The 24,665-nt window shown below is 45.3% G+C and overlaps 1 protein-coding gene across 1 annotated transcript in view; it reads left to right on the plus strand.

The window, feature by feature from the left end:
* The first annotated feature begins 1,219 nt into the window (after positions 1–1,219).
* MAJIN (membrane anchored junction protein) overlaps positions 1,220–24,665 on the plus strand; it is a 103,055-nt gene continuing 79,609 nt past the window's right edge. Inside the window, exons 1-2 of the mRNA XM_043538831.1 lie at positions 1,220–1,446; positions 23,122–23,240. Of these exons, the coding sequence (XP_043394766.1) occupies positions 23,140–23,240 (101 nt within the window). The 5' untranslated portion in view covers positions 1,220–1,446; positions 23,122–23,139. The remainder of the gene's footprint in view (positions 1,447–23,121; positions 23,241–24,665) is intronic.

Here is a 24,665-nt window from a genome sequence, read left to right on the forward strand (position 1 = left end):
TACATTTGGATCAATCAGAGAGCTACCCATTGAAAAAGTACTGGAAGAAGCAAAGACGTCAGTCCGGAAGTTGAGTAATGAAGGCATTTATATTGAATTCTTAAGTGAAGAGGACAAGAAGTGTTTGTTAAGACAACTTAAGTAGTACACAGACTTGATTCTTAAAAATCTACAACAGCAACTTATAGATTCTACTCAACCTCTACATAGCTTTTACAGATCCCTGTCCTATAAAACACCAACAGTTGAGTGGAGTGAGGGACTATCAGTAATGGGGCTGCCATGTACTCAGGACAGAATAGAGAATTTGAGCATACAGTGGAATATCATATGACAAAATGAATGAAAATTTGGCTTCAACTTCTTTTTTATCATCACTAGTGGCTTGACCCAATCTTTGTGCTATGTTTCCTGGGATGAAAGAAGTAGGAATTCATCTCTTGTTACTCCCAGTCACAACAGCTACAGCTGAGCGTTCTTTTGCCTCGATTGAATAGAATTTTGTGTTCTGAAAGAAGTCGCCTTCTGCTTGATCATGTGAATGATGTAATGAGCATATCAGTTGAAGGAATGGCGGTATTGGAGACACGAGAAGCCACCAAAGATGAATGCATTGCATTCAAGAAATTCATTAACAGAGTCGTGCAAAATTTATAACAAGAAACCAAGAAGGATGAAGAGGTAGTGCTTCATAGAAGGCTTGAGTAGCCAACTTTAATTTTTGTGATGATTTTAAAACACGAGTTAAATCTAATGAAATGGTCATGAAACATTTTTTCAGTTTTTACTATGGTGCCATAGAGCCACCTTCACCCTCACGATCTCACCCCTCATCGGCCCTGACCCCTCCTGTAAATTCGACCCCCCCCAATTTCAATTCCTGGGGAAAACACCAACTCAGACTTCTAGCCCTCCCCCAAACCCGGACGTCGCCCCTGTGCAGATATAAGGGTGGCGTTCACATTTTGGGTAGTGAAAAGACAACAAAATATTGTTGAACTGCCACGTGAGTCCCTGGAAAGACGGGAGACCGCGGGCCAGGAAAGCTGGGAACGGCAACAAGTAGCTCCTGTAAAGTTTTCATGAGCACTTACTTGGTGAAATGAAGTACAAAGTCACATGACATCAGTACAAAGGAAAATAATACGGTCAATAAACCAAGATGAAACCATCAGGCGGAGGGGCTCCAGGGAGCAAGGAGTCACAGCCAGGGCGCCACCCGCTGCGGGATACTCCCCAAGTCAGCGGATCAGGCCACGGGGAGCGGTTGTTTCCGTTTGCGCTCGTGCCGGGTAGGGGCTCGCGCACACAGAGATGGCAAGGGAAGAGCTGAGGCGGGAAACTGACGTCGCGGCGCCTTCCCGCGTGCAGCGCTGAAGGACTGGGGCCGCGAGAACTTTCCTCTCAGTTTCGGCTTTGAAGCAAGGCCCGTTACATGGGCGGCAGGTATCGCAGACTGGGGGAGACTGAGACATCCCAAACAACCAGGTGTCGCCCCACCCACACTCCGCCACTAGTCCCCCTCTTGCTTCTGTGGCTCTTCCCCTGTGCTGTGGCCCTGCGCTCCTGGTTAAGGCAGGGTCAGGGGTGGTAGGTTTGTATAAATTTTGGTGGTCCCAGAACCCGCCCCCGTCGAAACTCCCCCCCCTCCCCCCCACCTGCATCTGCACTTGCCCAAGGCTCTGGGAGGGAGTTTGGGTGGGGGAGGAGGTCTGGGGTGCAGGTCCTAGGCTGGGGCAGGGGATTAGGGTGCAGGCTCTGGGAGGGAGTCTGGGGATGAGAGGGGGCTGTGGGGTGTGGCTGCAGATTAGGGGTTTGGGGTATGGGAAGGGCTCAGGGCAAGAAGGCTCTGTCAGGGGCTGGGAATGAGGGGTATGGGGTGTAGGAGGGGCTCAGGGTGAGAGTAGGAGTGTGGGGGGTGAGGGCTCTGTCTGGGTCTGGGGGGTTTGGGGGGCTAGAGAGGCTCAGGGCTAGGGCAGAGGGTTGGGGTGTGGGGGGTGAGGGCTCTGGCTGGGGGTGTGGGCTCTGGGGTGGGGCAGGGCTGGGGATGAGTTTGGGGTGCAGGCAGGCTGCTCCGGGACAGGGGCCAGAGAGGAGGACTCCCCCCAGCCCTTTCGCTGCTGGCAGCAGTGAGCTCTGGGGGAGGAGCCCCCCTTTCCCACCCCCGCAGCAGCACACTCACCCCCCCCCCCCACCACTGTCACTGCATTTGCTCCTAGGGCTGCTCTGAGGTCCAGGAATCTCCCTCGCCTCCCCCGTGGGGGGTGCTGCGTGCGCCTCCTCCCCTGCTGTTGCCCCTGACTGTAGCCTCACTGGGGGTGAGGGATGGGGCTGCCCCCTTGTCCAGCGTGGGGCAGGAGCGGTGACTGCGGGCAGGGGGGCCCCCTGTGCTGGTGGAGGGTCCTGCCGGAAAAGGGAAGGGTCTGAGGTGGAAGGTCAGGCTCAGTCAGTCTGCCCTGGCAGTGTAGATGGGGGGCACTAGGACCCTGCAGCAGCAGTTGCTGCAGGGAGGCAGCATGGAGCTGCATGGAAGAGGCAGAGACAGGGAGGCTCTGCTCCGGGGCCAGGGAGGCGCGCGGGGGGACCGGGGGCAGCAAGAGGGGGCCGGGGGACACTTGGGGGATTCGGGGAGGGGGCGGCAGGTGTGGCTGGAGGCGGGGGACACCCGGCCCCAAATATTGGTGGAGCTGGGGCCCTGGGCTCTGAATATTGCTGATGCTAAGGCATCACATGAAGATATAACTCTCCATCCCTAGGAGGGTGGTCTCTTGTCTTACTTCCGTATGCAGTTGTATAGTTTGCTCTTGTGCCATTAATAATGTCTCCTTGAAAAACTGCCAATTGTCTTCAATTACTTTTCCCCTTAGACTTGCTGACTTGTCCTAATTTGCTAAAAACTGCTATCTGATGTAGATAATTCCTACAGATAGCATTTCTTACACTCTCAGGTGTAATTAGGAATTTGCTACCTGTAGCAGGGAGAGGTAGTGAATTGTTACCATTAGCAGTTACTGTTACATATGGTTGTTCTTATGTGCTGACTTGTCCTAATTTGCTAAAACTTGACAGTGGTGTGGGATGGAAGCATAAAGTGTTCCACTTCCAAATGACCCTGCATGGATTCATCTTAGTAGGATGCAGGACATGTGGAGGATAATTTAAACTCTCAATTTCTTTACAGTTCGCCTTCAATATACTTCTATGCTGGTGCGATCTCTGACCATTACAGTTCATCAACTCTGCAGGCAGGCACAGGCAGCAATGCACTTGTCTTATTGCCTTGACTGAGAGAGGTTTCTGATCAAAGAGAGCATAAATTCCAGCAAGATCCTGGGTTAATATCTCATTGGAGAAGAAAAGACTTGTTCAGAAATAGATTTTAAAGTCTGTATGGTAAAAATGAGCCAGATGGGTTTGTCTCCATGCAGCTATATTTTATTCTCTGAGGGCTGGTTAGAAAGGAGTGAGAAGTATTTTGGATTTCCTATTTTCCTTATTGAGGACCATCTATGGGTCACCTGAAATTTTTCCTGGCAGAAACAGTTCCGACTCATATTTATTACACGGTCAAAATATGGCTGCCATCACACAGAGGCAAAGGTGAGAAGAGGGCCAAAAAGTACTTTCCTTCCCCCAAGCACTCCCATGCACGTGGAAGTTATAATGTTGCTGCTGCCTAAATATCCTGATGGCAAATGGGTAGGGGCAGAAGGCACTGGCAGTTGTACTGAGCACCCCAGAGGAGCCATGCACTGTGTGGAGTATATGCTGCTACATCTATTCTGTACTGGTGAGGGCAGCCCTCACTCCACAGTGCTCCTGGTGGCCCCAAGGCTTCCCGTCACTTCCACCAGCACAAACATCTCTCCTACCACCATTGCTTGAAGATGTACCACCTTTTCTTCCTCCCCACCATTGCTCAAGTTTTAGAGCCATAACTGAGCCTGCAGTTGGTAAAGTGCTCATGATCTCTATAAAAGATGACATAGGTTGATTGTAATTGTTGCTACTGAGGATCTCAAACTCAGACAAACCTTAGTGGGGAGGCAAAAGTTCTATTGAAAAACTGACATGATGTTTTTGGTGAGGTGATTAGCTCTTTAGAGGTTCAGGCTTCTCCAGGAACAAATGAGCCAGCGAAGCAGCGTAGCACAATAAACAAACCTACCCTGCTATTTACATTAGAAGGATAATTGATGCTGAATCCTGCAGCTGACAGAATGTGATATAAACAAGTATTGCACAGAAAAAATATTTCCCTGCCGTGTTTTCCACAGAAATTTAGATTAGGGGAGGTGTTCAAAAATACAGGGCGAAGGAGGAGGACTGATGAGGTGTGAGACTGTTACCGCAAAGATGGGCTGTATGGCACCATAGTAAAAACAGAAATGTTTCATGACCATTTTATTAGATTTAACTCATGTTTTTGAATCGTCACAGAAATTAAAGTTGGCTGTACAAGCTTACTATGAAGCACTATATCTACATCCTTCTTGGGTTAGGGTTCAGTTGACAAGCATTTAACTCTTCTAAGATGGGGTTTCAGAGATGCAGCTGATCATAGAATATCAGGGTTGGAAAGGACCTCAGGAGGTCATCTAGTCCAACCCCCGGCTCAAAGCAGGACCAGTCCACAATTTTTGCCCCAGATCCCAAATGGCCCCCCCAGGGATTGAACTCACAACCCTGTATTTAGCAGGCCAATGCTCAAACCACTGAGCTATCTCTGCCCCCTGCCTTTAATAACCTGAACATCTAGAAAGTCATCTACTGGCCAACCACTAAAATCAAGATAATACAGGCAGTGATTTACTACTTGACACCCATTTCTATCAGCCCTGTATGTACATTTTCTGACTGCAGTGAGGGAGTCCTTTACTTTTTCAACTGCTGAGTCTTTCACTGTTGCACTGCATGCTTCTAACCAGTCAGTTGAGTTTCTTGCAGAAAGATAGTGAGCATTTGCTGGTCTTGGGCAGAACCAGTGTCCAGTTTCCGGATTAACAAATGACAATGCACTTAACATTGGCCTCCAGTTTGTAGTGTGTGGTATCTCTTGCTTAAAGAGAAAGTATGATGTGACAGCCATGTTTGTTTGCATAAACTATGTTGTGGCTCCAGCATTCTTAACAGCCTTATTAAAGTACTTCTAAAATTGGCTTTGACAATGACTGGCTTATAAGGCTTTCTGCATGTTGATGCAGTCCAGAGGTTGGTGTTTCGCGGCCTTTTCACATAGTTTGTCAGCATTGTCTTTGCTGATCAGTCTGGCAAAACAAGTTCCTTCACTTTCACTATATAAATTCATGACATGCTCACATTTCAAAAAGGATTTATTGGAGTTGGAAAAGGTGCATTGAAGGGCAGCTAAAATGATTAAGAGTATGGAACAGCTTCCATAACAGGAGAGATTAAAAAGACTGGGGGACTTTCCAGCTTGGACAACAAACTACTAAGGCCGGGGGGGGGGGGGGGAGATATGATAAAGTTCTATAAAATCTTGACTGGTGTGGAGAAAGTGAAAAGCTCCCTCACATAACACAAGAACTAGGGATCACCCAATGACGTTAATAGGCAGCAGATTTAAAACAAATAAAGGAAATATTTCTTCACACAACATACAGTCAACCTGTGGAACTTTTTCCCAGGGGCTGTTGTAAAAAAAAAAAAAAAAAAAAAAAAACCTAGATAAGTTCATGGAAGATATGTCCATCAATGGCTACTAGCCAGGATGGGCAGAGATGCAACGCTATGCTCTGAGAGCCTCTGTTTGCCTGAAGCTGGGAGTGGATGACGGGGGATGGATCAGTCAATAATTGCTCTGTTCTGTTAATTCCCTTTGAAGCACCTAGCATAGGCCACTGTCGGAAGACAGAGTACTGGGCGAGATGGACCACTGGTCTGACCCAGTATGGCCATTCTTATGTTCTTATGTAAAAATTAATTATAATATAATCAAAATGTTTAGTATAGAAACTCCCAACACCAGCCAAAACTGATCACTTGGGCAACACAGCTCTGTCTGCTGGATACCTAGGCAGGGTAGGTGAGTTCATGTAAATACAATCTGGTCCTGAAGCCTTCCCCACTCCCCTGCCTCATCACTAGCTGTCAGGGGAGAGCTCATTCAGATGTTGCTTACAAATCGTAATTTTAAATTATAAGGTTGGCCAACATTGCTGAAACCAGTGCGCCAATATTGTTAGAAAAAACAACTGCTGTGTGAGGAAGCTAGTCTTTGTTCATACTTTTCAAACCTATTATATTTTTCCAGGTACAAGTATTTTATCATACATTGTCTATGCTTTTAAAGTGTGTATTAATGTTTCACTTTCAAGTCAAATTTCTAACCAATGACAAAATTGGTAACACTGTTGTAACTAGTTGACCATTAGGGGGCGTTGGGGAAATTCGGGGGTGTGTGTGTGTAGAGCCCCCTGGGGGGTGTAGGGAAGGTTCAGTTTCACTGAATTAAGTCTCCTGCTGCCACACCTCGGTCGGTTACATCAAAGAGGAGCTGCAGTGACTAGGCATTCAGAGGCCTGTGCCTTTAAGAACTCAGCCCTGGGAACCCATGCTGAGAGGTACTGTCTGTGGTGGGGGAATAAAAAAGCCCCTCTGCTCTTCCCACCCTATTTTTTTCCAAACACTGGTGTCTCATCCACCGAGGTAACTGTTACCCCCCTACCCCTGCCTGTGCCGGGATTTTGCCCTCTGGCAGTGTCTCACCCCTGGGCTTAACTCTGTCTCCTTCCCCCCTCCCATCCCTGATTTTGCCTTCAGCCGCTATCCTAACCCTGCTTCCAGCTGCGTGACCCCTCTGACCAGTCAATTTTCGTCCCCAGCTCAGACTCTGGCTACCCCCCTCCTCCGATTTGCCCCCTTTGCCCCTTTTCAACCCCTGTAAAAATCAGTCAGCAGAATCTTGCAGCTAATACGGGCAGAGTGAAGGGCAGTGGCTTCAGCAGATGTTCTGAGAACGCTCAGTTCATGTGAACATGCTCAGTACACCACAAGTAGTACATTCCTACAGGGAGCAGTTTCCTGTACTACACTGTGGTTGCCAGCTTCAGGAGACCAACTGGGTTACCTGTGAGCCATTGAGGGTACATCCACATCCTGGAATAAAAGACCTGCAGTGTGTCTGAGGCTAGGTCAGGTTGGCTGACCTGGGTTCTCAGGGCTCGGGCTGTGGGGCTGTAGAATTGCTGTGTAGATGCTTAGCCTGGGCTCTGGGACCCCACTTTGGGGGGAGGGTTCCAGAGGCCAGGCTCTACCCCAAAACTGACCAGCCACACTGAGGTTTTTATAGCTCCATGAGCCTGTGTCAGCTGACCTGGACCAGTGCTAAAAACATGAGCATAGGCAGGGCCAGCAGAAGGACTAGCAGCCTGCAGTATAGCCTGTCAGGGTATGTCTATAGTGCAAGGTAAGCTTGGTGTTAGTGGGACTGAATCAGAGGACGTGTTACAGGATCCTGGGCTTGAGCATCTACACTGATTCTTAACCCTATGTTAAGAATTTTCTAACCTGGGCTTGAGCCTGGAGTTCTGGTGTCCACACCATAGCAAGCAGACCTGAGTTGAATCAATCATATTCTAGACTCTGTAGCCCCCTTACTCCTGAGGGAATTCTATGCCAAAAAATTAAAAATTCTTCATACAATATTTTAAAATTCTGCAAATTTTATTTGTTAATAAATAAATGTGGAGGCTCTAGAATGGCAGTGGGGAGTACAGGCTACTGGCTGCATGGAGTTGGTAGATGGTGCTGCAGCTCCCCCCACCGCCCCCGGGAACATGGACTTGGCCGCAAGGCTGCACCCAACCCTGACATAGTGCAAGGGCTGGGCCAGCCCCAGAAACACCTTGGGTCTCTGCCCCTCCCTGCCAGGCGCACCAGGCATGGGCAGGCAGGCTCAGGCCAACAGGATCTTAGAGGAGAGGAGTGGAGAGGCTTAGTGTGGGGGGATCCAGGTGTGGGGCGAGAGGGTTCTGTATGGGGCAATCTGCATGCAGGCAGCTTAGTGGGGGGTCTGGGTGCAGATTGGGGGGAGATCTGGATGTACAGTGGCTCATTGTGGGGTTCTGAGAGCAGGGGCAATGGGACTTTGCAGGTAGGTCCAGGTGAAAGTGGTTGGGGCTTGATGGGGGTTTTGGGCATGGGGTCTGGCTGCTGAGGTGGAGGGGCTCAGTGGGCAGTGGTATGGGTGCAGGGGTGAGAATCTGGATGAAGGAGGGGTGCGGCCCAGCAGGAGGGGTCTGGGTGCTGGGGGGATGAGGCTTGCTGTGGGGGTCTGGGTGCAGGGTGTGTGTGAGTCTTGGCAGGGTGGGCATTCAGGTGGGGGGGAGCTTGGTGGGGGAGGGGGTTTGGCTTGGCAGGTAGGTCTGGGTCTGGGAGGGTCCAGATGCATGGGGGCTAGGCGAACAGGGGAGCAGCTCCCCGTACAGTGACCCCTCCCCTCATGGCTGATGAGCAATGGGAGCAGGTCGGTGTGCAGAGGTTCTTGCAGCTGGGGGAGGTTTCTGGGGGTGGGTCTGACCTAGACCTGGCCACTCCTTGAAGGGGAAGAAGAAGTCCCACCATCCTCCACCCTGTTGGGACAAGTAGCCGAGCCTAGTGCACGGTAGGAGCTGCTGTCCGGGACATCACCAGCTCCCCCACCTCTGCAGTGATTTACCTCTCTGCCAGCTGCTCCAGGCATCCAAAATGACATTCCCGTGCTGCATGACTGCTCTTGCGACTTCCCTTTGCTTCACCATCAGAAAGTCATTTTTCTGTGGGGAAACAAATAAATTTGCAAGGGACATGAATTCTGCATGGGCGCAGTGGTGCAGAATTCCCCCAGGTGTACTCCCTCCTGAAATGTGGCCACTCTAGTCCTTTGTCCGTGGTGCACTGTGACTAAGCTTTACTGCCCACCCTGCACGTTACTGGAAGTTTGAACAGCCTGCTGAGCAATATGGAGGAGTCCTCTTTCCAAGAAGTTCTTGCTTGCGCTTTCACTCCTGTCTCAGGAAATGGGTAGAGGTGCTGGCGGACATTTTGGCAGCATTTTCTGACCCGCAAAGGCAACTGACAGAGCTCATAATGGAGCAGAAGGAGGAGGAGGAGGCGGCAGTGGCAGACGAGGAAGAGTACCCTGGCATGGCAAACTTGCACTTGCTGATGCTGCTCAGTATACTCGGTATAGCTGCTGATGTCCCCTACCTAGACTGGTACTTCTGGCAGAGGGCCACAAGCTACTGCTCCATGTCTGTTGACAACCAGTTTGGTGTTGGAAAGTTGACTATGGGTAGAATGGGGTTTCTGAGGCAATCCAACATGTTGTTTACCCCAAGGTATAAGGCATGAAAGATACTACTGAAGTAATTGCTTGCTTTGAGAGAATGGGGTTTCCAAACTGCATTGTGGCTGTTGATGAGACCTATGTGGCCATAGTTTGCCCTCAACAAGGAGCACATGAGTACATAAATCACAACCACATTGTTATAAGGGCCCTTGTGGACCACAAAGATCAATTTGTGAATGGCAATGTGGGCTACACTGGAAAAATTTATGATGCCAGGATCTTTTGCTGATTGGGGGAGTCTACATTCATGGACAGGTTGGGATGCTATTCCCACCAAATGATGACATAAAATATGGAGTAATTGTCCTCACTGTTGTTCTGGGGGACCCCATGTACCCTCTTTTGCCTTGGTTTATGAAACTATACTCTGATTTCAGAAGCCTGGCAAAAGAAGGTTTAATTACACTCTCAGCTGGTGTAAAATCATTGTTGAATGTGCTTTTGGCAGATCGAAATCCTGTTGGAGATGTCTGCAGACCCATTTGGATAACAGTATCATTAATTCTGTTGCATCACTATGGCTTGCTGTGCTCTTCACAATCTTTGTGAAACCCTAGGTGAGCCATTTCCCCCTTGAAGGGACCTATGACAGAGAGGGGCTGCTGAATCAATACACTCAGCCAGGAAGTGTACCTACCGCAGTTGGGACTGGATGTCAGGGATGCTTTGTGTTCTCACATTATGAACTTGCATTGCCCAATGGAAGAGGAGGAATGGTACCTCTAAGAATGTGCTTGTGGAGGGGGGTGGGATCAATTAAATTGTGGGGGTTCAGTGCTTGGGAGGGGTGAGGGCTTGAGTGTCGTCCATACAAAGTACTTATGGATGACATGATTGTCATAAATATAAAGGGAAGGATAAACACTTTTAAATCCCTCCTGGCCAGAGGAAAAACCCTTTCACCTGGAAAAGGTTAAGAAGCTAAGACAACCTCGCTGGCACCTGACCAAAATGACCAATGAGGAGACAAGATACTTTAAAAGCTGGAGGGGGTGGAAAAACAAAGGCTCTTTCAGTCTGTGTGTTGCTTTTGCCAGGACCAGAGCAGGAATGCAGCTCAGAACTCCTGTAAAGGGCTAATGAGCAATCTAGTTAGATATGCATTAGATTCTGTTTTGTTTAAATGGGAGAGAAAATGAGTTTTGCTGAATGGAATGTATATTCCTGTTTTTGTGTCTTTTTGTAACTTAAGGTTTTGCCTAGAGGGATTCTCTATGTTTTGAATCGGATTACCCTGTAAGGTATTTACCATCCTGATTTTACAGAGGTGATTCTTTTACTTTTTTTTTAATTAAAATTCTTCTTTTAAAGAACCTGATTGTTTTTTCCTTATTCTTAAGATCCAAGGGTTGGGGTCTGTGTTCACCTATGCAAATTGGTGAGGATTTTTGTCAAGCTTTCCCCAGGAAAGGGGGTGTAGGGTTTGGGAGGCTTTGGGGCGGGGGGGAAAGATGTTTGCAAGTAGGCTCTTTCCCTGTTATATATTTGTTAGACGCTTGGTGGTGGCAGCAATGAAGTCTAGGGGCAAAAGGTAAAATAGTTTGTACCTTGCGGAAGTTTTAACCTAAGCTGGTAAAAATAAGTTTAGGGGGTTTTTCATGCAGGTCCCCACATCTGTAGCCTAGAGTTCAGAGTGGGGAAGGAACCTTGACAATGATGAATTATGAAATGGCAGGGAGAGGAGTCAAAGTATAGGTTCATAAAAGGAAGTGATTGAAGTGTGATTTGCTATACATAACTTTGTAGTGCAATAGTGTTTGCTTAGTAACGTCTAATTGCTCCTGATCATGTGTTTAACTTTATTATTTCAAATCAAGATTGTATGATTGTTACGCTGTCTGGAGTGACTCACAACCGTCAGTGCCTACCTCAGGGCAGACTGTCAGAAAACAGGGCAGATACCTCAAACTGGTGGTATGTTCTATAATTAGATTTCACCAAGCTAGTGACAAATGTGAATTCCTGGATCACTGTACCAGTCTTACCATAGTCACAGATGGTCCCCTTAGACTCTCCAGTCTACCTTATCACCCAGACAAACTGGACTTTGTGATAATAAGTCACTTAAACCAAAAATCACACCACTTCAGGTTGTGCCCTGTCCCAAGAGACTAGTCACTTACCCCAGATGAAATTGGTACTCTAGATCAGTGGTTCTCAAACTGTGGATTGGGACCCCAAAGTGGGTTTTAATGGGGTTGCCAGGGCTGGTGTTAACTTGCTGGGGCTTGGGCTTTGAACCTGGGCGGCAGGGCTCAGGCTTTGGCTTCAGCCTTGGGTAGCGGGGCTGAAGCCCTTTGGCTTCAGCTATGGCCCCCCTGCCCAGGGTGACGGGGCTCATGCGTAGGATTTGCCCTTCCCGGAGCGGGCTCAGGCTTTGCCCCCCATCTTGGGGTCACGTAGTAATTTTTGTTGTCAGAACGGGGGTCACGATGCAATGAAGTTTGAGAACCCCTGCTCTAGATCTTACACCAAAGACAATGCTGGGAGCCAGTTCTATAGTAAACTGAAGGTTTATTAGCTAAGAAAAGGAAATGAGAGTTATTGAGAGGTTAAAGCAGGTAAAATAGATGCACAGGTGAGTCACAGTTTGTAATTCCAAATGGTGGCAGTGATGTAATAAACTGCCAGTTTCCTAAAAGTCAGGGTACCCAGATTGTCTTTGGGATCTCAGGTTTGTATCTGGTACACTTCTCTGTAGGAGTCCAAACAGTTCAGAGATGAAGGATCTTTCCCTGAATCTATACTTGTAGCTTCTTTTCACAGAAAACAAGCGGATGGTTTCACTACCCACATCGGCTTTTCCTTTGATGATGGAGAGTGAGGAATGCATTTTGAGTCTTTGGCCTCCAGTCATCATACCTGATGACCCCTTCGTTTGAAATTAGCACTTTTCTGTTAAAGTTCTTCATTTGCATTTCACAGTTCTTGCTTGATGGCTTGTTTAATGACCACGAAGCAGCTTACTTTTCAAAAGTTCTGGTTAGTCTCCATTGCAAACACAGAAGGCTTTCTCATGGAGTTCTTTGCAGCGCGGTGGTCAGAAGACAATGGAATGGTTAATGTTGATTCACTGAATTATTGCTATGCGCCAAGAGGTGGGGGTAGGTTCCATTTTCAATTGAGTCAGCTGGAAATTTTTGGGCTAGAGAGGACAAAGGAAGTTGGCTCATGGAGTTGTGGAGTATCTTGGGCAGACTCCTGGGACATGTGCCAAGTGGGGCTGTGTCTATACTTGGGAGCAGTAGGGCTTGAATCCTGGGTCATGGCTTGACATGGTTCTGAGTCTGACACATTTGTGTGTAGACAGATGGGAGGTTTGGGCTCATGCCTGAGTCTGAGCCTGGGTTTACATTGCAGTGTAGGCAAACTCAAAGGCTTGGTATACCCCCAGCTCCAAATGTGGACATAGCCTGAAGAAAATAAATTGAAGATAGTAAAATCTGAAATCAGTTTGATGTTTTCCGTGAGGTAAATGATTTTTTTTTAAAGTTGAATTTGTTGGTAGCTTAACAGAAAATGTTTAGGGGGAATTTCAGATTAGACAGTTTAAAGTAAACAACTTTAAGTAGAAAGTTCAAATTAGTTTTGGGGTAAAGGTAACTTTTTTGGAGGGGAATTTAGGTTATTTGAGTGATTTGATGTGACAAAAAGAGGTGTCAAATTCCAAAAACACCACTGAAAATAAGATGAATGTAGGCAGAAAAATGGCCAACAACTGAACTTAGTGATTTAACTGAAGTGTACAAGTTTAATCGAGAAAAATTTAAATTGACTGGCATTTTAAGGAAAACAAGCATGCAAGAAGACAAGGCTTTTGGGGAGAAGTTAAATGAATTTTTTACATCAGTCTTCACTGCAGAGGATGTGAGGGAGATTGCCACAACTGAGCCATTCTTTTTAGATGACAAATCTGAGGAACTGTCCGAGATTGAGATGTGAATAGAAGAGGTTTTGGAACAAATTGATACGTTAAACAGTACTAAATCACCGGGACCAGAATATTCACCCAAGAGTTCTGAAGGAACTCAAATATGAAATTGCAGAACTACTTACTGTGGTATGGAACATATCGCTTAAATCAGCTTCTATATCAGATGTTGAGAGGATAGTTAATATTATGCCAATTTTTAAAAAGGGTTCCAGAGGTGATCCTGGTAATTACAGGTTTGTAAGCCTAACTTCAGTACCAAGCAAACTGGTTGAAACTATAGTGAGCAACAGAATGATCAGACATGTAGCTGAACATGATTTGTTGGAGGAAGAGTCGACGTGGCTTTTGTAAAGAGAAATCATGCCTCAGCAATCTATTCAAATTCTTAGATGGGGGTCAACAAATGCGGAAAAGGGTGATCCAGTGCATATAGTGTACTTCGACTTTCAGAAAGCCTTTGACAAGATCCTACACCAAAGGCTCTTAAGCAAAGTAAACAGTCATGGGATAAGAAGGAAGGTCCTTTCATGGTTTAGTAACAGACAAGAAAAGACAAGACAAAACAAATGGTAGGAATAAATAGTCAGTTTTCAGAATGGAGAGGTAAATAGTGGTGTCCCCCAAGGATCTGTACTGGGGCCAGTTGTGTTCAACATATTCATAAATGGTCTGGAAAAAGGGGTGAGTCTGAAAATTTTGTCAACATTACTAAAGCTAGTTAAGTCCCAACCAGACTGTAAAGAGTTACAAAGGCATCTCACAAAACTGGGTGACTGGGCAACAAAATGGCAGATGAAATTCAATGTTAATAAATGCAAAGTAATGCACATTGGAAAACATAATCCCAGCCATACACACAAAATGATGGCGTCTAAATTAGCTGTTACCACTGAAGAAAAAGTTCTTGGAGTCATGGTGGATAGTTCTCTGAAAGCATCTGCTCAATGTGCAGCAGCAGTCAAAAAAGTGAACAGAATGTTAGGAACCATTAAGAAAGGGATAGATAATAAGAGAGAAAATATGCCACAATATAAATGCCAAGTTTTAAATCCATGGTGCACCCACACCTGGAATCCACATGCAGTTCTGGTCACCCCATCTCAAAAAAATAGTAATGTTACAATTGGAAAAGGTACAAAGAAGGGTAACAAAAATGATTAAGGGTATGGAACAGCTTCCATATGAGGAAAGATTAAAAAGACTGGGACATTTTAGCTTGGAAAAGGGATAACTAAGAGGGGTTTTATAGAGGTCTATAAAATTGTGACTGGTGTGGAGAAAGTGAATAGGGAAGTGTTATTTATTCCTTCCCATATTGCAAGAATCAGGGATCATCCAATTAAATTAAGAGGCAGCAGGTTTAAAATAAACAAAAGGAATTAATTCTTCACATAATGCAAGTCAGCCTGTGGAACTCATTGCCAGGGTATGTTGTGAAGGCCAAAACTATAGCGGGATTCAAAAAAGAACTAGGTAAGTTTATGGAGGTTAGGTCCATCAATGGCGATTAGCTAAGATGGTCAGGGGTGCAACTGCATGTTCTGGGTATCTCTAGCCTCTGATTGCCAGAAGCTGTGAGTGGATGACATGGGATGGATGACTCAATAATAGCCTGTTCTATTCATTCCCTCTGAAGCACCTGGCATCGGCCACTGTTGGAAGACAGAATACTGAGCTAGGTGGACCATTGGTCTGACCCAGTATGGCTGTTCTTATGTTCTTTACTCTCACCTCGTCATCTCACCTAGTCGAACTGTAGTGAACGATAGAACCCAGCAGGGCAGGTTTAAGTCCATGGCTAAGGACAAGGACTCCAAAAGGATGGATTTAATGGGCAGAAAGATTTACACTTCTTCCTCCTTGCAAATGCAGATTGCGAATCTGCAGGCATTGCTGTCCATGTATGATTTTGTAAATTGGACAGCTATCCACTATCCTCCTTGCATTGACTCAGAACAACTGGTTTCCTGCTCTGGGCTTTCAAGATGCTTCCTTCCATTTGGTGATTCTCCCAAGTCGCAGAAGATTTCTCTGGTTCATCATGGCAAACTGTCACTTTCAGTACACAGTCCTTCCCTTGACCCCTGGGTTTTTACTAAAAGTATAGTCGTGGTGACAGAGTACCTCAGGAAGAGGGGAATCCACATCTTCCCATATCTGCATGACTGGCTACTCAGGACTCTTTCCCTGGATGTGCCCCTTTCTCACATACTCATTACACTGTGTTTACTCGACTGTCTGGGTCTCATCCTAAACACCAGAAAGTCAGCGCTGGTCCCCGCACAGAAAATTGAGTTTACTGGGTTCCTAATAGACTGTATGACTTCACGAGCGTTTCTGCCAACTGAACATTTCCAGACAATTTGCTGCCTTTGTCTCAATCTGCAGTCTCAGCTTTTCATGACAGTTTGCATGTGCCTGAGGCTCTTAGGCCACATGTCCACATGCAAGCAGGTGGTTCAATGCACAAGGTTGTGCCTTCACCCTCTTCAAATGTGGCTTAGGATTGTTTACTGTCCCATCCTTCACCCCCGGGAATTTTGATCCTGGACTTCTTGTAGTGGTGGGTGGTTCAGGGAAGTGTAGGTTAGGACATTCCCTTTGCCTATTCCCTACCAACCAGGACTGTTAGGTTGGGGAGCGCATTTGGGGTCACTGAAGGTTCAGAATCTGTGGCTGGAGCAGGAAGCTTCGCTGCATATCAATGTCTTGGAGCTTTGGGCCATCTACAATGCCTGTCTCGCTTTCCTAGACTGCAGCAAGGGTTCAGTAATTCACATGCTAAATCGATAATACCACCACATTGTATTATGTGAACAGGCAAGGCTGAGCACATTCCAGGGTGCTTTGCCAAGAGGTGATCAGGTTGTGGCAGTCCAGACTCCTCTTGTGAACCATGTCAGCAGGAATTTTTCCCTGAACCACGAGTGGTCTCTGAAGTCCAATGTTTAGAGAGTCATCTTTGCATTGTGGTATGTCCCAATGGTCAACCTGTTCGCTACAAAGAACAAAAGAAAATGCCATCTGTTCTGCTCTTGAGGGCTCCTTGAATGACGCCTTCCACCTCAGCTGGCAATTGGCTCTTCTTTGTGCTTTTCCTCCGATGCTGATTGTTCCACAAATCATTCTCAAACGGAAAGCAGATTGGGCCTAGCTCACCCTCACCCCAGCATAGCTGAGGTGGTGCTGGTTTTCCAACCTTCTTGCACTGTCAGTTCAGCCTCTTATGTTCCAGCCTGACTTGCTCATGAAGAATCATGGTCACACGTTGCTTCCCACGCTCAGCTCCCTGCATCTCATGGTATGGCTGCTCCATGGTTGAATGAGGAGGATGAGCGATGTTTGGCGACTGTTTGATAGGTCCTACTCAGTAATAGAAAGCTCTCTACCAAGATGGCCTATTCAGAAAAGTGAAAGCTTTTTTTCAATGTGGTCATTTCCCTACGGAGTTCAGCTTGACACTGGCTAGTATCCAAGACATCGTAGAGTATTTGCTGCACCTTCAGCTGTCAGCCTTAAGCTTAGCTCTTTGAGGGCGCATCCAGTGAGCTCAGCCTTTCATCCACCCATTCATGGAAGATTGGTGCTTTCCAATGCCATGATGGTGAGATTCTCCATTCACCGGCATGGAAACTGGTGGGACCTTAATATGATGATAGCAGCTCTCATGGGATCTCTGAGCCTCTAGCATCCTGCCCCTTTCCTCTGTTATGTAAAAAAATCCTGCATTCCTCGTGGCAATAGTACCTACGAGGAGAGTGCATGAGTTGCAGGTTTTGATGGCAGAGACCTGTTACACACCATTCTCCAAAGACAAAGTGATAGTGCAGCTGCACCCAAAATTTGTGTCTAAAGTAGTCTCTCAATTTCGTTTAAACCAGACAGTATATTTGCCTGTGTTTTTTCCTAAGCTGCATTCATCTCCTGAAGAGCAAGTGTCTTCACCCTTTGGACATCAGATGATGTTTCGTCTTTTATCCGGACAGGACTAAATCCTTTCAGTCTTCACCTCATCTGTTTATACATATACAGACTGTATGAAGGGATAGGCAGTCTCCTCAAAGATGATCTCTAAGTGGATAACTTCCTGCATCAAGACTGCATACGAAACAGCTTTGGCTATGCCCCCTTCTATGGGCACAAGCTCGTTCTGTGAGAATGCAGGCTACGTCAATAACATTCTTAAGTGACGTCTCAGTATTGGATATTTTCAGGGCTGCCACATGGTCATTGATGCATACGTTTATGAAACATTATACCATTACTGTGGCATCAAGAGCAGATGCAAACTTTGGGAGGGCGGTCCTGCAGTCCTTGTTTAAATAGACTCCAAGCCCCACCCCCTGTGGGTACTGCTTGTGAGTCACCTAAGAGGAATAAACAGCTGCATCTACTCAGAGAAGAAACTAAGTAACTGTGTTTTTTCTAGATGTGATGCAGATGTGTATTCCATGACCACCCTCTGTTCCTGCGTTGGAGTCTAGTCTCTGAGTGTTCAGTGCGAAGGGACTGAGGGGGCACTGCCTAATATAGACAGGGGAGGGGCTATGGCCATGAGGCACAAGCCTCACCCATCTACGGGTACTGCTAGGCAAAATTGTCTGGCTCTGGTGCTCTGGGTGTGCACACACCTAAGTGGAACACACATCTGCATCACAGAATCACAGAAGGCTAGGGTTGGAAGAGACCTCAGGAGGTCAAATAGTCCAACCCCTTGCTCAAAGCAGGAGTAACCCAAACTAAATCATCCCAGCCAGGACATTTTCAAGCTTTGTCACATCTCAAAGAGCCACAGTTACAGTAAGTAACCATTTCTTTCTGACTGTATACCACCTTTATGCCTCCTGCTTCTAGGGAATGCTGGGGCAAAATTGGTCACTAGTCCTCTCTTGCACCAGAAAATAATGCCCTGTGCCTGCTCAAGATTCCGCCATTACGGAAATGCTTGTCTATTGCCTCAAAGGCATCTTTCAGTCCTCTTTGTGCGCTGACTTACCAGCGGTTAAGGATATGGTCTTATGTCTAATTAGTAGGGCAGCAGGTTTGTCACGGTGGAGAAAATGTCATGGATACCATGATATTTCTATTTGTGTGTGAAGGCTCCAGGTGGGCCACCAGCCCTGTGTGGAGGGCAGATCCCAGGGGGGCTGTTTGGAGTGTGAGCCTGCTGTGCACTCCCCCTGCAGCAGTGGCTCCTGTACCCTGCAGGACTTGGGCCTTAAAACTTGGTACATGGGGTTGCAGTGCCTCTCAGGTTTGGCCTGACAAAGGAGTAGGAGGGTGTGACACAGAAGCTCCTAGGAGAAAGGTCCCTTGTTCTTTGCAAATAACTCTTACTTAGACTTGACAAACTCACTACACCAAACATGTCTTACAGGATATTTATCCATAAAGAGTAACAAGTAAGATATCTACGAGAAAGCTTATAACTTGTCAAGATTCATAATAGTTATGAGGTGTATGTATGGGGTAATATATAAGGAATAATGTATTTATATTAAAAAAAACGCGGAGTCCGTTGGCACTTTAAAGACTAACAGATTTAAAACATAAGCTTTCGTGGGTAAAAAACCATGCATCTGAAGAAGTGGGTTTTTTACCCATGAAAGCTTATGCCCAAATAAATGTTAGTCTTTAAGGTATCACCGGACACCACCTTGTTTTTGTGGATACAGACTAACACAGCTACCCCTCTGATACTTTGTATTTATATTGAAAGTATGCTTTATGGATTTGGAATAACTCCTAGTCACTAGTGGATAATATGTCTCAGTGATGGTTCATTCAGGCAGGAAGGAATTGTCATCCTGCCCTGTTCAGCTGGTGGTGCAATGCATGGCTCAATTGTTTAGCCTTTTACCCAATCCTAAGAAGTTCATTGGAAAACCATCATAGATAATTGCAAACAATCAAAATCTCTTGAAGAAAAAAGAAAAAGAAAAAAAGGAACATTACAACAAGACAGGGGTTTGCCCTGTCTATGAACAGCAACAAAAGACTGTTTCATTAAAACATAAGCTGGGGAAAGACCCACAGCATCCTTTTTATTGAGGAGACATCCTGAGGAGCAGGGGTGTTCTAATGAAAAATTGGATCCTGATTCCTGTGAAGCCAGCCAGCTCTGCAGCATACTGAATTTTGGGGGAAAACCTATTTTAATAGGTAGGAAGGGTACTTATTAATAAGTATAGAGACAGGTTTACATTTTATCGTTTTGTTGTGTATTTTAGCCATTTGTTTCTACCACACCTTCCTGTTTTTGTAGAATCTCTGATTTTTCTTTTGTTTTATTGCAAGTGCTGTGTGTTACACAAGAGCAGGGGGTTTAAGGTAAAACTAGTAAGCTGGGGCACACTTTCCTCTGGGGACAGAGGATCTAGGATTTCTGTGAGTATCCAGTGTTAGGGGCTAGATATCCCAGAGGAATGATTCAAAGGGACTCGGTGACAGGGTTGCATCTCCTGACAGGGTTGCATCTCAAGTCAAAGACAGGGCTGGTATAACCCAGAGTAGAGTGCCTGAAAGGCTGGTGGTGTTAGGGCACAGAACCCAGTCAGGCACAGGCAAGACTTCCTCATGCTTCAAGCATGAGGAAACAAAATGACCCAAGAACCATCACAGTGGGCCAAACCTGAATGGCATTGCAACCCTGTGTGCCAGATCACAATGCCTGGGGTGAGTGTTTGTGTGAGGAGCTTGCTCTCAATCTCTGGGCCGAGCCCCGTGGGACACAGGAGCCACCACAGGGGGGTGAATGGAGGGTGGGCTCGCTTTCCAGCACTGTGGCCACATGGGGGCCTCCTCATTTCCCTGGCCAGGGATTAGGGTTGTGGTGCTGGGGCAGAGGGTGTTACTGCAGCTGGTTGCTGCCCCTTTGGCTGTGGTGAGAGGACACTGACCTATGACTTTAAGACCTATAGTTGAATTTCATGTGTCATGGCATTTTTTTTTAAAAAATTATGGAGCAGTAAACCTGTTACTTTTACTAGATTTATCGTGACTGCTTTGTGATTTGTGATTTCTTTTAAAAAAAATACTGTGACAAATTTGCAGCACTACTAATTACCCATGTATTTAACTCACTGAAGTGTGTGTGTGTTGATGGATGTTTTGAGTTGCTTCCAATTCTTATGTGATTCTGGAAAACTAGGTGCCAACTCATGCCAAGGGCCCTATGCCTTACTTGGATATTGTCAAATACATAGCTGGAATCAGTCTTGTGCACCTGTGTGTTAGTATTGTTAAAATAGATATTAGAGTTATAAAAATGTGCTGAATGTTTAGTTTATTGAATGCTTGGTAAATTGCTGCATGCATTAATCTCTTAGAACGTCTGTATCCCATATTTTAAGGTAATATTTGAGCATTTGCATTGTAAGGCTGTATAACTGTGTAAGGTCTGGTCTACACTACAGAGTTAGGTCGATGCAAGGTAGCTTACATCAACCTAATTATGGAAGTGTCTACACTTAAATTTCACTCCTGCCAATGTAACTGCCCCCCTACGCTGACTTAATAACTCCACCTCCACGGGCGGCATAGAGCCAAGGTCGATGAAGTTAGGTCAACACAGTATCAGTGTAGACACTGCATTGCTTATGTCGATTGTTACTGGCTTTCTGGAGCTGTCCCACAGTGCCCCACACTGGCAGTACAATTGATACAAGTGCTCCTGGTGAGGACACACACTACTGATACAAGGAGCAAAGCATAGGCAAGCACAAGTGATGTAATTTCTGCCGTGGCTGTAAGCCGATGTAAGTTAGGTTGACTTCATTTTATAATGTAGACATGGCTTAAATCACCAGACAGAGGAGAGACATTAATTAGTGTGAAATGTTGGCCTCCAACACAAAGTGTTATGTCTGCCTCACAAGGAAGATCCAGCAACACCAGACAAACTATTGTGGAACATCAAAATGGACTTTCGCGCCCCCTCCCGCCCTCCGCCCCATGAAGAGGAGATGTGCAAGTGAATTCTTCCCATCAGATGAATTCACAATTTGAAGCAGAAGAGGGGAAGGGATTAAAACCTCTAACAAGGAGGAACTATATCTTTATGCTGCTATGACTATGAGAGGCAAGGATTATGAAGCATAAGCAAAAGATCCCCAGTGCTTAGCCTGGGTTAGCCCTAAAGGACACGTAGAGGTTGCTTCTTTTAAAAACTTTTTTTGAAACTTCCAATTGGAACTCATTTGTGTATGTGTGTATATATATATATAATGTGTTTACTTTCTTTAATCTTGTAAATAACTTTCTTTTTTTTACACAATAAATATTTAGATAGTTTATTATAGGATTGACTACAAGTGTTGTTTTTGGTGTGAGATCTAAGGTGCACTTGACCTGGGGTAAGCGGCCCTTTGGGACTGGGACTAATCTGAATGTTGCTGTGTTCTTCGGAGTATGGGACCATCTATCACAAAGGTAAGCCTACCTGAGTGGCAAGACAGATTGGAGTATCCAAGGGGACTATCTGTGACTCCATGTTAAGGCTGTTTTAGTGCCTGAGGAGTTTACAGTTGATAATTGGTTGGTGAAATCTAAGTATAGAACTCTCAACCAATTTGGGTTTTGTGCTGTTTCCTAACAGTCTGCCCTGAGGTTGGTACCCATGCTCTTGAGCCACTGCAGGACAGCCTGACACCTTAATTTTGTGGGGAGACCTTATCTTGGTGGGGCTATGTTGCAGAGGCTGTAATATTTGTGAAGCTCATATGGAGCACAGGCCATATGGAGGCTGAGAAACTGACAGTAAGTGTTAGTGGGCAAAGCAAATGAAACTTCTTTTCATTTGTGGGAGGAGGGGAGCCCACTTCAGATACTCATAGTGGGCTGCATAGATGGATAGTAGGTGCAGTGTTGAAGAGAGGGAGTGGGTAGTCAGTGCAGAATTAGGATCCCAAAGATTAAAAATTAGGGATTTGCAGGCAGATCTTGCAAAATATCTCAGTGCAAAACCCACAGATTCCTATCTACAGGCACAGTGACTGAAGCTACCATTTGGAATAAGTATACTGAGTGAGTCACCTGTAGTTCCTTTAGAAACTTTTTATATTTTCAGAATTGTTCTTTGAAAATTGGTAGTGCTCAAGATGGCATATGAAACCTTAATGTTAAGGACAACCTTTTCAGAAATAGTCATTAGACACTCAGACATTATGTGCCTCAGTTTATGGGTTCCCAACTTGAGATGCATTGGACCTAATATTTTAGAGGTGACGAGCATCTTCAACTCCCATTGATTTCATTTGGATTTGTGGTTGCTCAGTGCCTCTGATTGTCAGATACAAGTTATCCCAGGTTTTAAAACTGCCTGAAGGGAATTAAATCCAGCATGTCAGTTCCACTTAATAATAACTAAGCAGTAGAAGTTGGCTACAGATTTATGGTGGGGAAAAAGCCTCCAAATTTTTTGAATAGCCATGAAAGTACTGTAATGTGGCTACCTAAATTTAGTATTTTTAAATACAGTAGTTCATTTTGTGTGTGCGGTCAGTAATGATAGAAAAACAAGACTAAACTCTAAGAGGAAGTTTTTTTTTTTCTTTCAACAGTCAGTTGTGGTAGCACTAAATTGTTTTCATCTTACACATACAGCAAATGTCCCCTTTACTATGACTTTTACTACTCTCAGCAATTAAATCCTCAGTTAGTAGCAAAATATGCAGAATTATCGGGTTAGGTTTAAGGGAGATCCAGGGTACAGGTCTGACACTGTAAACTTGCTCTAGAATAAAAGTTGTGTGTATTCTTCTCTTCTATTATGAAAGATACAGACATTGATTGGGATGGATTTAATCTTACCATCTGATTTCTCTTGCTTACCTAGGTTGGTATTCTGAAAAAGATGTTTTTAAAACCTTTTACATATCCAGTACCTGAAACAAGGTTTCTTCATGCAGGCCGAAGTGTATATAAACTTAAAATCAGATATGGTAACTTCCTCAGGTATGAACCAAACCCATACTTTCAGCCCACAACAGCATGAAGCTACAGTATGAATGTATTGTACTGCTATCTCAAAATGGGGATTTTGGAAGATTCTTCATTTACTAAGCACTAGCACCATTTCTGAAGGTTCCAAACTGCAACAGTTCTATTTTTGGTCATGTAGGACTGGATATTTCATCTTCAAAGTTCATTAACACCAGACTGAGCATTGGCCAGAGGGAGTCACCTGAGACTATGAAATGGTACTCCTGCTCTCTTTTCCAGAAGAGTTGAGCACACTGCCCTTTTATTATTATTGGTGGAGCTCATACCTATTCCTGTAATTAAGATTGCCTAACACTTTTCATTATAAGGCCTTGTTTTCAGTTGCTTATAACTTTGCTAAACTTTAAATGTTTAGTCTGAATTTTTCCTGTTGAGTATCTGCCTCAGACTTTTTTGAAACTTTCATCTAAAATAGTCCAATAGCAATTTACAAGAATGAAGTTAAGGAAAAATAGGTTAATTCATGTTAAAAATATTCTTACAAGTGTTTAACTGAGAAGCTCTAGTGCCTTCATAGTTTGGAGCAGGGATTTGATAGGTTGCCTGAGTGTTAAGGATGTGCTTTTTGCTGTCTCTAGATAAGTTACAAGCCTTTGAAAATCTATTGGTACATGCTTAGAGGTTTGCTTGCTATATTGACAGCCCTATTCCACAGGAGATTCCATTTGCACTACATGTGCTCCATCTCCTCATAGCACTATGTGCTGACTGAATCAGTTCAGTGCCATCCCCATAGAGCAACAGCATGCCTCATTCTGGGGCTGCAGGGGCTGAGAAAGACTCTTTCTGTAATTGCTCCTCTCAACTGACAGATGTTGTAGTGCCAGGCACTGGAACTGAGAACAATGAGACTGGCTCCTATACTCTCAGTGCTTCCACTGCTGTCACCTAAGCAGCAAGGAGGAGAAATCAGTATCTTTCCTTTTAGGGCCTGATCTAAAGTACACTCAGGTTAATATGTCTTTCCATTTCTGTCAAAGGCCTTTGGATCTGGCCCTTTCTGAATTGGGATTTTAAAAATGTATTTTATTTATAAAGTTTTTCTGTTCAAGTGATTATGCACATGGATTCCATTCTTCATGCGCATGTGCCCCATGCATGCAAAATCAGATTCTGTTGGCCAGTGTCTGTTTCAGTTGCAACTGTGCCGTGTACATCTTTTGACCCTCCCCCAAGACATAGAGGGGAGAGCAGGCCCAAGTGTTGCTCAGTTCTTCCTTACCACCCATGACCGTGAGATGCCTGCCTTTTCACTATGCTTGGTGCTGGGGTTATTTAGGATTATTGTTAATCAGTTTATTTATTTTGTTTAGCCAATTAACTATATAAATATAGAAATTTGCATTATTTACATTTCAGTAAGACTAGACCCCTATC

Source organism: Chelonia mydas, chromosome 2 (assembly GCF_015237465.2).
Source record: "Chelonia mydas isolate rCheMyd1 chromosome 2, rCheMyd1.pri.v2, whole genome shotgun sequence".
In the NCBI taxonomy this organism is placed as follows: domain Eukaryota; kingdom Metazoa; phylum Chordata; order Testudines; family Cheloniidae; genus Chelonia; species Chelonia mydas.